The sequence below is a fragment of the Enhydra lutris genome, unplaced genomic scaffold, assembly GCF_002288905.1.
Source record: "Enhydra lutris kenyoni isolate GAN:26980312 unplaced genomic scaffold, ASM228890v2 scaffoldscaffold18, whole genome shotgun sequence".
NCBI classification, from domain to species: domain Eukaryota; kingdom Metazoa; phylum Chordata; class Mammalia; order Carnivora; family Mustelidae; genus Enhydra; species Enhydra lutris.
Genome location: NW_019154102.1, coordinates 1,659,601 through 1,674,185, shown reverse-complemented (window position 1 = coordinate 1,674,185; position 14,585 = coordinate 1,659,601). Strand labels below are relative to the sequence as shown.

The 14,585-nt window shown below is 42.7% G+C and overlaps 1 protein-coding gene across 3 annotated transcripts in view; it reads left to right on the top strand.

Moving 5' to 3' along the window:
- The window catches only part of LOC111148068 (follicle stimulating hormone receptor), a 154,522-nt gene extending 142,545 nt beyond the window's left edge, over window positions 1-11,977 (top strand). For 2 of the 3 annotated variants that reach the window (XM_022504445.1, XM_022504446.1), the window contains 2 exons: window positions 6,549-6,734; window positions 10,741-11,977. In XM_022504445.1, coding sequence (XP_022360153.1) covers window positions 6,549-6,734; window positions 10,741-11,968 — 1,414 coding nt within the window. In that variant the 3' untranslated portion in view covers window positions 11,969-11,977. The remainder of the gene's footprint in view (window positions 1-6,548; window positions 6,735-10,740) is intronic. The other variant, XM_022504447.1, reaches the window with a different exon arrangement.
- Window positions 11,978-14,585: the final 2,608 nt, after the last annotated feature.

Genomic DNA, 14,585 nt, shown 5'->3' with positions numbered 1-14,585 from the left:
TGGAAACTGGGAAGCTTTGCCCTGTCTCCAGGGTAGCTCCTCCACAAACTAACTAGGGGGAATCTTCCTCCCCAACAAGCTCAGCCCTTTGTCCCCAGTACGTGCATGCAAAGGATTCCAAGAGAGTGAAGTGAAAGGTGCCCAAACCAATGGTAACTCCTTTAACGAAGGAAAAAATTTTAGATGAGTGAAAAACAGAACCTCTGAACACCAAAGGGTGTGAGGGTGAGATGTTCCCCTGCAAAAAGAAACAGATGTGGAGAAAGTCAGGGGCATACATGCACATGCCTCTGAGTTTCAAAGGAGAAGGCTAGCACCTTCGTTTTCCCCTCCAGAGTCTTGGCCTTGAACATCAGTGGCCAGCTCAGTTCTCACCTGATATTCTAAAGTCACTCAAGTTTTGGGGTGTGTTTGTGTGCATTAAGCAATCAAGCAATTGCTGTTTCCTTGGGAAGCTGTTTCCTATGGGGAAAATTTAATGCATTGCCTTTGCAGGCTGGAGCTAGTACAATCATATTCTGATGGTTTATCAAATTGATTTGGCTATAGCTCAGATTCATTTGATAGTTCAGATTCAAACACTGAGTTATTTGTATAAGAATGATTCTCTTCCATTACCAGTGTACCCACAGTCCTATAGATAGTAAATTGCCTTTTTATTCCGCCTGGGATCATGAAAGAGAGGTCTTCTAGCCATCTGTCAGTGTAGTATACACCAGAAATGTGCTCTCACTTATGGAAATGATTGACCTGTAATAACATCTTTGCTAGAAAAATAGAAATTGTTCAAATCAAATTTGTGGCACTGGCTATACCACACTTTATTAAATGGGGCACAGAGTGCAATTTAACTCCTGCCTCTCCTGACTCAGTGCCTTATTTCTGACAGCTATCTCCCTTTTCACTTTGTGTCTCAAAAACAGGAATCCTAACAATGTTGAAACAATTTAGGATTACCAGCTATCATCCCATTATGTCTCCTGTTAGTACTTTTCAGGATTTAAATTCTCCAAACCAGTCACTGCCAAATACAGCATGTGCTGAAATGTTAACCAAATGACGTCTTAAAAAAAGAAAGACTGCAGTCATTAGACCAGCCTGAAAGACAAGGATTAAAAACAGCAGCCCACGACTAGCCCTCCCCGCTTGTCCAGCCCACCAGCCCAAGGAACCGCATCTGTGATAAACCTTCTCAGCCATTCCCTGAGCACATTGGCTCATGCATGTCCTACATTTAGTCCATGTTGACTGAGCATCTACTGTGCATCAGTACTGTTCTGGTGTAAGGGATAGAGAGATTTAGAAATAAACAGTGTCTGCCCTAAAGTAGCTCATTCTGGTCGAGGGACAAACGTCATTGCCCAGAACAATATGCTCTGCAGAAATTTTCCTCAGGAGGCTATAGTAACAGAGCAGATGCCCAATAAATCTTTGTCATGTGATACAGTGACTTTAACAGATGAAGTGACTGTGTGAGGAACAGAGCGCTTATTCCTCACTTCCTGCAACAGTCACTCCATTCCCTTCCTACCTTCAATCCTTTTTCCTTCCAATGCACTTAACACGGATTTACAGGCACCTACTATGTGCCAGGCTCAGGGTTCTATAGACTCATCCTACAAAAACACAGCTTTCAGTGAGTTGTTAGTCTGCTCATTATAAATTCTGGGCTCTTCTACCTGGCTCTCCAGGCTCAAAGATCTAATCTCATTTATTTATTCCTCAAAATATCCTTGGTCAGAATAACCATTCTGAAAACCCCTCATCGGCTATGCTTTGTGCTCTGGACCTCTCTCCAAGCCCACTTTCAGCCAACAGTCTTAATAATCCACTTTCATGAAGATGTGAGTAACTGACAAGGTCTTACTTTGTTACCCCTCCCCCCCCCACCGCCCCTCCACCCCCCCGCAGTGGACGTTTGCGTCCTAAGCATGGAAAGTGCTTTTACAGAGAAACTGCAATCAAACATTAGACTTGCAGTCCATGAAGAAAGATTGTAGCCAGGAAAAAGAGAAAGAGTTTTAGGGGAACAGAGAGCAAAAGTGGGAATATTTGTAATTCAGTCTCAAACCACACTCAACACTATCCACTAATCTTTGTCCCTGCTGATATCTTAATCCATGGAAATAACAGAAACATTTTTCGGCCTGTCCAAAACTTGGAAGTCTTGATAGGTCCCATGTTTACTCACTCCAGCAAGTATCCAGCAAGCTCTAAGTTAACCCTTCTACAAAGACGTATTTCCCTATCACCCTGGAATCACCTTGCCAAAGACAGCTTTACTGACATGAAAGTGACTCTACATCCCTCTCCTACAAACCACTCTCTCCTTTCAACATCCACCAGCAGAAGATCTGGATCCCAGGACTCTGACAAGATGCCCTGGCCTCAGAGCAGCAAAGCCACCTAGTGCTAAAGACAACAGCTTACGTATTTCGTAGCTGTGATAGGAGCAATCTGAAATACAAGCTAGCTCCAGAACACTGAGAAGGCAGAAGCACCAAAGCTTCTCAGTCTAACACCTAGGCACTGGACTGTATTCAGGTCAATCCACCCAACACATTACTCTGCTGCTTCTCTCATACACGTCTATTTGCTTGTAAACTTTGCACAAGGTTGCTCCCTTACTTGGTGCCTTTGATACTCTCAGTTACATAGAGTAGCCTGCTGCAGAAGCACCATTTTGCTGACCAACCTTGAAATCCAGATTTCCTCTCTCAGTCTGCCTTGCAGTCTTCTCCCTTTAGCTCTCCTGGGAGACTTGTTCCAGCCTCTCCTCTATATGTACTCTGATGCCAATAATGAACCATCTCTGCTCATCAGAGGACTATCTACTGAGTAGATTTCATGAGCCCCGCCCTGTGCTCAATACAAGTATAACACCAAAGTGTGTAAATAATCCCAGCTCTCAGAGCATCTGAAATCTGAGCAGACAAAACAAAGATACAGGAAAAGTCAAGCAGTATGAAACAATAGAAGAGATAACACAAAGTGGGAGATCCTTTGAAACTGTCAGAAGTCAGGACACATCACAGTTGGCTGGGGTGACCTAGCTCTTCATCTCCCATATCCTTGTTCAGTGTCACTCCCCAGACTCTCTTCAAACAAAGCAACAATTTTCTGGGGGCTTACTATGTGAAAGGCACTGCTGAGAATGCAAGGAGTCCTCCAGCATCAAGGAGAGATAAAATGCAAATACAAGGAGCTAGTATATAAAACAAAAGCTAGTAAGTGATGGGAAAGGCATAAAATATATAGAATATAATGTTATTGCACTCTTAATGGCTTTCAAGGAAAAATACCTCTACAACTATTAAAAATGATGGAGATGACAGAATCAGAGACTTCGGTGGGAGTCTGGGATCTCTATTATGGCATAAAGACTATCCTAAAACTTAGCAGCTCAAAACAATCATTCCATTTTGCTCATAATCGTGTGTTTCAGAAATGTGGGTGGCTTGTCTCTGATCCATGTGATATCAGCTCAGGTGGCTGGGGTGGTCTATGTGCAAGTGGTCCCTTTCACTCCCGTGCCTCGTGTATCTGTGCTCACTACTTCTCCCTCCTTCTCCTCTCTCTCCCCCCCACCCACCCACTCTCCCTCCCTCCCTCCACACACACACACACACACACACACACACACAGCATCTCATCCTCCAGGACCTCTACACACAGCTTGGATTTTTCTTAGCATGGCAGTCTCGGGGCTTTCAGAGTTTTTCCATGGCAGCTTAGGGCTCTGTGAGACCAATATAGAAGATGTCAGCTCTCTGAAAGTTAAGGTCCAGAGCTGGTAAAGCAACACTTTCATCATGCTCTATTATAGTCCAAAGGCATCACAGTGCAGCCTGAACTCAAGGGAAGGGCAAGTAGACCCTGCATGGGAAGAGTGTAAAGAATTTGCAGTCCTCTTTAATCTACCACAGTATATGAGATAAGAGCATAGCACTGCATGGAATATAAAAATTTATTTTTAGAAATCTTCACTTAATGTGATTTTTTATATATATTCTGAACTCAAGGGGGGGGGAACATAACTAAGAAAAAATAGTCTCCTGTTTTATATTGCTTGCTTTTAAAAATATGAAAAATGTTCATGGCAGGTAATGATTGCCCTGGTTTCAATTGTTCCTGAAGGACTTTTTATACCTTCATCTCACTCCTCAGATGGAGCCTTGAACTGTTTTATACAAAACGGGCAGTCTGCTTTCTTTCACACTTGAGGGGGGAGAAAAGCCAGATGAAAAAAGAACTTGGACACAGAGACCAGAGCAAATGTCAATAGCAGAACTGGTCAGTGGAACAATGGTGTGAAGACAGAAACTAGAGATTTTCTAGGGCAGGGAAGGATGTTGAGAAGCTCCAGAACAATGGGGAGTATAAGTGGAGAGCAGGCCAGTGTAGCTGGATCACTGAGAAGTGGGAAGTTGAGACTTAGCACAGGGACAAAGATTCATGGATCAGACTCTTATTTCCAGGGACCTCATCTCTGAAGGATCCTAATACTTCGGAGATAACCAGAAAAGACACCTTGGAACACCAGAACTTTTACCCTATGGTGATAGCAATGACTGTTGTGAAAAGTGGTTCATTCCAGACATATGTGGAAAGCCAAGATGTTCTGCTGAGGGTTTGCATATGGGGTGTGAAAGAGGAGCCAAGCATGCCTTTCAGGTTTTTGCATTAACAATTGGAGAGGCCGCAAGTGGAGGTTTGGGGGGATAATCAGGAGCTCAATTTTTAATACCCAAGGTTTGGCCTTCCCATCAGACATCCAAGCAGAGATTTTAAGGAGGCAGCCCAATTTAAGAGCCTACAGTTCAGGAGAGAAGAGACTTATAGGTGAGATAAATATAAGTGATCCAACAACATATAAATGGTGTTTAAGCTGTAAGATGAGGTGAGTAAACCTACAGATTAAGTATAAAATAGAGGAAAGAAGTCTAGGCTCTGAGCCCAGGGGTACTCCCAACAGCTGGCAGTCAGGGGGGAACCAGGGAAGAAGAAACATCCAAAGCATTAGCAGACAAATATTACCAGATACCAAGCAAGTCACCAGGAAGATCTAAAATTCCTAAATTTGTACGTACCTAAAACATTTCCATAAATATATAAAGCAAAAACTGACAAAACTAAAAGTAGTAGTATACAAATCCAAAATTATAGTTGGAGATTTTAATGCACTTCTCTCAGCAGTGATAGAACAAGCAAAACAATAATAATAATAATAAATAAACAAATAAACCAGTAAGCGCACAGAAGTACCTGAATGACAGATGCCAAGTTTACCAAATTTGTCAGCACTAACAAGGAAGGGACTAAGTGAAATATACATAGGTGTTACATAAAGGTAATCATTAGCTCTTGAACATACACCTGCCTAATTTCAAGCAGAGAATAAGCAGTCAAGGCATTAGTATTGGTAGGTAACCACTACTACTAAAGGCAGGACTTGAGGAGCAAGTGAGTAGAAGCTGGACCCTCAGCAGATCTAATGACGGTTGGAGTCATAAAGGAACTGTTGCTTGAGGCAAAGGATAGATGAGAAATGCCTTAACTTTTACCCCTCCTCTTAGCCTCCAATCTCCCACCAGTTTCATTTGCTGAACCCTCCAAAGCGGACTGACAAGGGGCTATCTGGGAAATGGAACCTGCAGAGGTCATCCCTTCTGAAGTACAAAGCAGAGCATAGAGAAGGACACAGAACAGTTGTCAGAGACACCAGGCAAATGACCCACACATCACATCCAGGGCTTTGTGGGGTTTGTTGTTGTTGTTGTTTGGTTTTGTTTTTTATTTAGCAAAATATTTTATTTTGGAAACAAAGCAGAAGGTTTGGATCTGAGTTCAGCTGGTGTTGGTCAGGATCCAGAGATCCCTGCTGATTTGCCCAGAGACTCCTACAAAGCAAGAACAACTGTGTACTCGAGGCAGAAACACAGGCAGAGACAGAGACACAGTCAGACAGAGACGTTTAAAGAATAGCCATCAGTCATTAAGTGCTGTCTTCTGGCCAGGAAGTTTCCTGTGTACTTTTAACTCATTTAATTGTCCCAACAACCCTCTGAGTAAGCTAGGATTGTTATCATTCCTATTGTATGGCTGAGGAAACAGACATGGAGAAATGACATGACTTTACCAAGGTCAAAGACCTAATAGGTAGAGGGGTGGGGCACTTATACAAGCCAGTCTGGCTGTGCTCATACTCACCACTCTGTCGCCACTTGCACATCGTGCTGAGGGTACATCTACTGCCCCTATGTTTTTTTTTTTTCTTGACCTTTTCTGAAATTTGGCAGCAGATTCCACCCCTAGCTCATCACAAATATTTTTGTAGCTGACTTTACGGTGGGGAGGAAATGCCTTCAATCTCTCAGGTCTCCACTAATATACAGAGGTCCATTTCAAGACAGACTATAGGACGGGAGATGGCTGAAGTTAAGCCCCAGGTCAGGCAGGATGTGAGTATATCTGGGAATCAGATAGGCCTGTTAATTAATCAGAGAGGCCCATAATAATCATGTTATATTTACATTTTATCCTTCTAGAGACATTTCAAGAACTAGGATCCATTCCCTGCCCAGCTATGGCTTAGAAAATCTTAAGAAGCTGCGGGCCAGGTCAACATACAACTTGAAAAAGCTTCCCAGTCTGGATATGTTTGTTGCACTCATGGAGGCCAGCCTCACCTACCCTAGCCACTGCTGCGCTTTTGCAAACTGGAGACGTCAAATGTAAGTCTTCCCATGTCCATCCCTGAGCCCCACTCTGGCATTTCTCTGATGTGGAACTTGGTCCACAACTTCTATGTATCTTGGGCATGAAGAGAATCCACTTGCAGAGACCTCCCCAGCGAAAGCCCTTAGACATATTCTAGATCAAAGCTTCAGTACTGTGAAGGGTTTCTAATTTTCTTCAAAATGGGCTCCCAACAGAGGGCTACCCACAATGGTAGATCACCTTCCAAATATTAAACGAGGCAACATGAAAAACTCCAAACATAGCACCTGATTCACAGCTGATGCTTAATGAATATTTATTTATTCCCTCTCTCCTTAGTACCAATACAGATTTATTCTTCTAATCCCACACTCTGCCACCTGCACATGTCCCAGGAACCACCCAAGTCAACTTTGGAGGAGAGAAGCCTAAATGCCATACCAGAAACTGATGCACACATGCACAATACAGCACAACCCCTCCAGGAAGCCCCAGTCCATCTTTGGAGATTAGCACCTCACAGGGAGGACAAAGATTGGGACATCTGTTCACTTTGGCTTTCAAGGTTGGCCAAATTTGAAGAAGCCCAGAAAAAGAGGGTAAACCAGACAGAGACAAAAACCAGGAGGCCACTGGTTAAAAAAGATGAGGTAATCATACAGAGGATCTAGACAAAGTGGAAAGGGAATATTTTGGAGATTGCACATAAAGGTTCCAGACATTGAAAGGATCCATTGCAGATAGAATTTACTGGGTATCAGGAGTTCTCAAAGCTCACATCCTCCCCAAGCTCACTGACACAACCCATGCCACACACTCACACTCAGATGATGCCTTGTCACAGAGTTTTCCTATGACATCATTGCACCACATGGTATAGTCTCATTTACTGTTCAACCTTTAACAGACTTTCACCTGTCCAGGTAGACTTAACCCCTGCTCAAAAGCAAGATAAAGTAAAAACAAAACAACACAGGGTATCTATCTAAAATGTTTTCCAAGTGACTAGGAGTCCACACTCACACCCATTTGAAGGATTTGAAGAAAAGGGGCAACTTCTCAGAAATACCATGCCTCAGGGAGGAACTATCCAAAATCAGACACTCCTCACACATTAACACAAGAGTCAGGGAACTTCTTCCTGCTGACCAGAATGTGTAAGTCTTGGGCTGAGGCACAAGGTTTGCCTCTTTTATATTCCAGACAAGAGTTATTCCAGCCCGGGGCAAGAAAGATACTGATTTACTAAGAAAACCCTGGAACTCAACACCCTTCAGGAGAACTCTCAAGGATGTCAAGATCACTGTGAGAGTTGGCCCAGTGCTAACACACCCCAGAATAGGTTACCTAACTGCTGCTCAGCCTCTGCTGGTCTTGCCACCCCCAGGCAGCATACATGCAGCTTCAGGGTTCCTCCCAGCCAGCAATCTCCAGGTCTGTCTTATACCGCTCCGAGACTCCCTGGCTCTCACCCTTTCTAGGTCCCTACTATAATTTACCAACAGGGCCTGTCTGGCACAGCAAAGGAGAGCCCCACCCCTCTCCTAATAAGAGGTGCCAAAACAGAGTAACAAAAATTGCAGTGGGCGTTTAGTCTCTGTATTCAACACACTTACTCACAAACACAAAATAAAATAAGTATGCTATTCATAAGATAACTGTAGGGTTTTTTTTTTTTTCTTTAATGGTGTCATTTCATTGTATACCGTAGTAGGTATGGTTTAGTAACGAGATTCAAGTTTAAAACTGTATGATACAATTGTCCTTCCAATCCCCATTTGGCAACAGTGCCCAAGATGTAAGTATCAGGCCCTTGTGACTGTGAGGTTTTGGCCAATATCCCTCCTGGAGTCTCACTGAAAGACCTTGTTAACTGCATACCTGATCTGTCCTTGAACCACATAGCCCTTTGTCAGAGTTCTGCACTCAGCTGGCAATGTTACTTTGTTCATTTTCTGATGTTAGCTTTATTTAGGCCTTTTCTTCACAACTAGATTTTAAACTGATGCACTGTGGCATAGACATCTAAGTTCTCATACAGGGCCTGGACCCCAACATGAACTCAGGAAGTCACCACAGTCATCTGTCTTAGTATTGCTCATACTGGCTACGTTCTCACCACCCAGCTCTGTGATTCGTTGCAACTTTATCTCATAATTCTCGCAAAAGCAATAATATTTTTATTCCCTCCTCACAGAGGCAGAAACAGAGGCTCAGAGATAGTAAATAACCTGACCAACACCAACCAAACTGTCCAAACCCTCTGCTTTGTTTCCAAAGCTCAGACTCTGGGCCACTCTGCTATACACTTCCCAAGAGCCCGTTCAATGATTTATCAAGGTCCAATAACACCGTTTTTTAAGATGACCTTAAACTGAATTCCCAACTCTTTATGATGTTTATTGTTTGCTAAGGTACTGCAAAGGCAAGACTACTTTCCCTCGTTTCTATTTTTGTTTCTATCCTTTTCTAAGAGACATACATTGTTTACCTTTTCTATACTCAGGTGGTTGAGTCATTTCTGTTTCAGGAAAGGGAAGCATCAATATTTAAAATATGTTAGTAGCATTATCAACAGTAAGAATCTTCACAGAAGCCAACATAAGCCCCAGGAAGTGAAGACTGTCTCTAGGTGGTTAAGTCAGATTTGTTTCAATAAATGGAATTGTCATCTGTAGGTACCCCCTTACTTTCTGTTCTTAGAATTGGGCTGGTGCTAATCCGATGACAGTGTTTAGGAGTCACAAGTTAGGTGAAGGACTGTAGTCCTGCTTTTATCCTCCCTGTACCCATCTGAGCTTTGCCTCACCTTTCTCGAAGATCTCCGAAGAAACCTCCACTCCCCCAGCTACTCTCTCCTTATAGGGGATTCTTTCAAGGGCTTAATACTTACTTCCCTACTTGTATGAGATTATATTAGGGTTTGAGAGCAATGAAGTCACTTAACGTTGCTGTGAATTTGCTTCTCAGGGAGGGAAAGTGGGAGGAAGTGTAGAGGATCTTGTGAAATTTTTTTTTCCCATCCAAAAAGAGACCCAGTGTAAAACATCTCCTTTCCTTAAGCCTTTGCTTCAAAACAGATTACCCCATCTCTACCTGCACTATTCACCCATATGGGTAGAATGTTTATCCTCTGGCTTTCATTCAAATCCCTTCTGCAAGTACCTCTATTTTGTTGACTAGGCCTCCTGTACATTTGGGTTGAAAGGAAAAACCAAGACAAAAATGTGAGCCCAAGAAGAGCCAGTTCCCCAGGGAATAAATTATAATCTTAGAATGAGTTAGAACCACCCCAACCCCCTTGCAACCTATATTTGCTCTCAGCAGTTACTAGGTAACTATTTAATATGAGAGGGTCGGGTTTACCTTGCAGACCCATATATACCTGAAGCCTACTGTGGCTCCTGGAACGTGAGTCAATAGAGAATAATTTGACCCTCCATAACATTTCAGGCAAATCACAGACCTCCCACTAGCCTGAGTAGCAGAGAGCCAGGGAGAGGTGCTGGTTGGGAACTGACCACAAACGGCTTCTCTGCTTTAAGTAGATAAAAGAAGCAACTAAGTTCTCATTTCAGTCAGGAAACAGTCTGTATCTTCTAGCAACTAGAGTAGAGAGTAGAGGAATAGCTTTATACCCTACTCAGGCATATTAACAGATAGCTAAATAGAAAGGGGGAAGGCAAAGGGTGGAGTAGATATTAGGTCTGTAAATTATTTGCACTTAACAGCAAATCTTAGCTAGTCCCAGGCGCCTTCCTCCCACATTCAGGTTGTGGCTAGATGGTTTCCCCAGCGGGCCATCCAACTCTAGGAATATACACAAGTTGTTCTGTTCATTTACAGTAAGCAGCATTAACCCTTGAGCTTAGACTCAAGGGCAGACAGACTGTGAGAAGAGGGGAGGCGGAAAAAAAAAACAGGAAGAAACCCCATCATTTCTCCCCTGTGCAAAAACAGTCATGTATTTGCCATTCTGGACGCAAGATGTTGATTCTGTTCTTTTTTGTATTTTTCTAGCTCTGAGCTTCACCCAATTTGCAACAAATCTATTTTAAGGCAAGAAGTCGAGGATATGACTCAGGCTAGGGGTCAGAGAGTCTCTTTGGCAGAAGATGAGGAATCCAGTTACACCAAAGGATTTGACATGATGTACAGTGAATTTGACTATGACTTATGCAAGGAAGTGGTTGATGTGACTTGTTCCCCCAAGCCAGATGCATTCAATCCATGTGAAGATATCATGGGGTATGACATTCTCAGAGTCTTGATATGGTTCATTAGCATCCTGGCCGTCACAGGGAACATCGTAGTGCTGATGACCCTGACCACCAGCCAATACAAACTCACAGTCCCCCGGTTCCTTATGTGCAACCTGGCCTTTGCCGATCTCTGCATTGGAATCTACTTGCTGCTCATAGCCTCAGTTGATATCTACACCAAAAGTCAGTACCACAACTATGCCATCGACTGGCAGACAGGAGCAGGCTGTGATGCTGCTGGCTTTTTCACAGTCTTTGCCAGTGAGCTCTCAGTCTACACTCTGACAGCCATAACGCTGGAAAGATGGCACACCATCACCCACGCCATGCAGCTGGAATGCAAAGTGCAGCTCCGCCATGCTGCCGGGGTCATGCTGCTAGGCTGGATCTTTGCCTTTGCAGTTGCTCTCTTTCCCATCTTTGGCATCAGCAGCTACATGAAGGTGAGCATCTGCCTGCCTATGGATATTGACAGCCCCATGTCACAGCTCTATGTTATGTCTCTCCTGGTGCTCAATGTCCTGGCCTTTGTGGTCATCTGTGGCTGCTATGCTCATATCTACCTCACAGTGAGAAACCCCAACATTGTGTCCTCCTCTAGTGAGGAGGCCAAGATCGCCAAACGCATGGCCATGCTCATCTTCACGGACTTCCTCTGCATGGCACCCATCTCCTTCTTTGCCATCTCTGCCTCCCTCAAGGTGCCCCTCATCACGGTGTCCAAGTCAAAGATCCTCCTGGTCCTATTCTACCCCATCAACTCCTGCGCCAACCCCTTCCTCTATGCCATCTTCACTAAGAACTTCCGCAGGGATTTCTTCATTTTGCTGAGCAAGTTTGGCTGCTATGAAACTCAAGCCCAGACTTACAGGACAGAAACTTTATCCACTGCCCACAACTCCCACCTGAGAAATGGCCACTATCTTCCATGTCCCAAGGTTACCAATTACATGCTTGTCCCTCGAAGCCACTTGGCCCAGAACTAAAACATTATGAGCAAATATCTCAGTGTTGAGTGATAACTCAAGTCTCACCTTCGAAGTGCATGCTATGGCATAGCTGACAGTACTTCTACATACTCCAGTCTAATCTTCCTGGCACAGCTAGAAGGTGGATTTCTTAGGAACTATTACTCCATATGATCAATTAGGAAGCTCAAGTAGTAACAACATTCATAATTAAAATAATACTACATTTGTTTTATCCTTTACAATGTTCACAGTGCTTTTCGTTCAGTTCTCAACCGATCCCTGTAAAAGTTTTATTAAATGGGCAAAACAGGAATTACTCTTGGAGTTTTATAGACAAGTAAACCAAGACTCAAAGGATTAAGTGACCTGTTCCAAATGGCTTGGCATGTAAGAGGCAGAACCAGGATTAGGTGTTCTGGTTTCCAAAGAACTTCCAAGGGAAGCAGCACAATATTCATTAACTTATTTGACAAATACTCACTGAGTACCTATGTGATGGCTTTGTTATATGTCAACTTGAATAGGCTGAACGTCACTACCCAGAATTCCCTTATGTGTTTCCCATCAGGGTGCACCACAGGGAAGGTTCTTGGGAAAAGAAATCAAAGGAAGCTCCAGCCACTGGCTGATCAGCTGATACAGCTCACTGCTACGAAGCAGCTACTGGGCATGCAAGTGCTCCACTTTCCCCTGGATCCTCCTTTAGGTTCTCGGACCCCTGAGCCAGGTATATGTGCTTCAATCCACAATGAAGAACCCCAGCTTCAGCAGAATTTTTTTATGACCAAGGGGGGAGTCAACAAGATGGAAATGGGGTTCAATTTGATCTCATGGGGTTCAGCTCGTGCTGTGTCTTCCAGCACGTTCGCCATCTTCCCTTTATCCCTGCCTCCCCTCTGGACTTAAGCTGTAGCATCACATGTAGAGATGACATCCTTATAGAGACTGCTTAACCAACATTCAAAACTGCATTAGCCAATTCCCTGTAACAAATATTTACTGCACACATGCATGCATGCCTGGTTCTGCTTCTTTAGATGAACCCCAATTCGTAAAAATAGAACCTACTATATGGCATGCATATAGGTTATAATGTTAAGAATATAGCAGCTTTGGAATTAGAACAGAGATTTTATCCTAAATCTATAATAAACCAGTATAAACCAGGACACTACCTCTCTAGGCTCCATTTCTTCCTTTATTAACTGGCATTGGTTTTAATTCCTACCTATTGGTCTTATTATAAGAATTGGGTAAGAAAACGGGTACTAACAGGATTGGTAAATTTTAGTTTACTTCTTTCCACGGAGACCAATGCCTGGACTAGTGCCCAGTTCTCCTAACCTTTAATCTAGAACTCATTCCATTATACCATATTGTTCCTGATATATAATTATACTTCCCATATCTATTTTCATAAAAGATACCATCTGGATAACCTGGATCATAAATACCAACCATAAATCTTCACCAAGTATGTGCCATGACCACCTCACAAAGTTTTGAGTCTCCTCTCAGAGTATCCTCTTTCCTTGTTAAAGCCAATCCTTCCTCCTCTTGCTCTATGGCAAACATTTCTTAGCTTGGTCCCAAATGCATTAACAAGGAAGTCCTTATACATCTAAAAGAAAAAGCAATCATCTCTGCCTATGTGCCCTGGCACCATTTAGATCTGTTATGAGCATCACATGAAAAATAGAATGATTATCTTTAGAAATAATCTAGACCTATGTTATTCAGTCCAGTAACCACTAACTACATGTGGCTACTGAGCACTGGAAATATGGGTAGCCTGTATTGAGACATGCTGTAAGTGCAAAAGGCACACTTGATTTCAAATAGCGCTAAAAAATAAAATGAGGAATGCAACTCAGTAATTTTGATACTACCTACTAAAACAATGTTTTAGACACATTGAGATAAATGTATTTAAAATTAATTCATCTATTTCTTTTTGCATTTTTTAGTGGAGTTACTAGAACATTTAAAATTACCTATGTGGGTCATGTTTGTGGCTGTTACATTTCTGTTGAAGAACAGTAGTCTAGCGCTATATGAAAATAAAGTATTTTTCATTTAGCATTTTCCTCCCTGGTCCCCATACCAGTTTGCCACACTATGGGCCTGTCCCAGTTCCATCTGCAATAATACTTCTTCCTTGTTTCTGTCCGAAGAGAATATGCTTCTGAATTTGGACTCAAAAGCAAGTAGAAGCTAAATTAAAAATAGGATACAGTATTAATTATTTCACAGCATAGCTGTGGATGACAAACTGGCCTAACAGATAGTGGTTCTGAGAGGCAAGAATATGCTTAAAAATAAATACACAACCAGAGAAGCTCATAAGACTTTTGTTCCATCGTCCTATCACTCCAATGCTTCCTGGTGAGAGAAAAGATTTTTCTCAAAAAAGCAAACATATTTATAGGGAGCTAAATTTAGTGCTTCTAAACTCTTAAGACAAGTCTTAAGGGAAAAGCATTTCCTCCATTTCCTGTATTTGAATAAAAACAGTTGGAGTCCAGTGTACCAATCACTCTTTTCCCATTTAAAAAAAAAATAATTATAGAGATAACACCTTGAGGCTATGCCTCCTGGAGTGATGCTTCAGTCCTAGATTAGTAACTCAGAT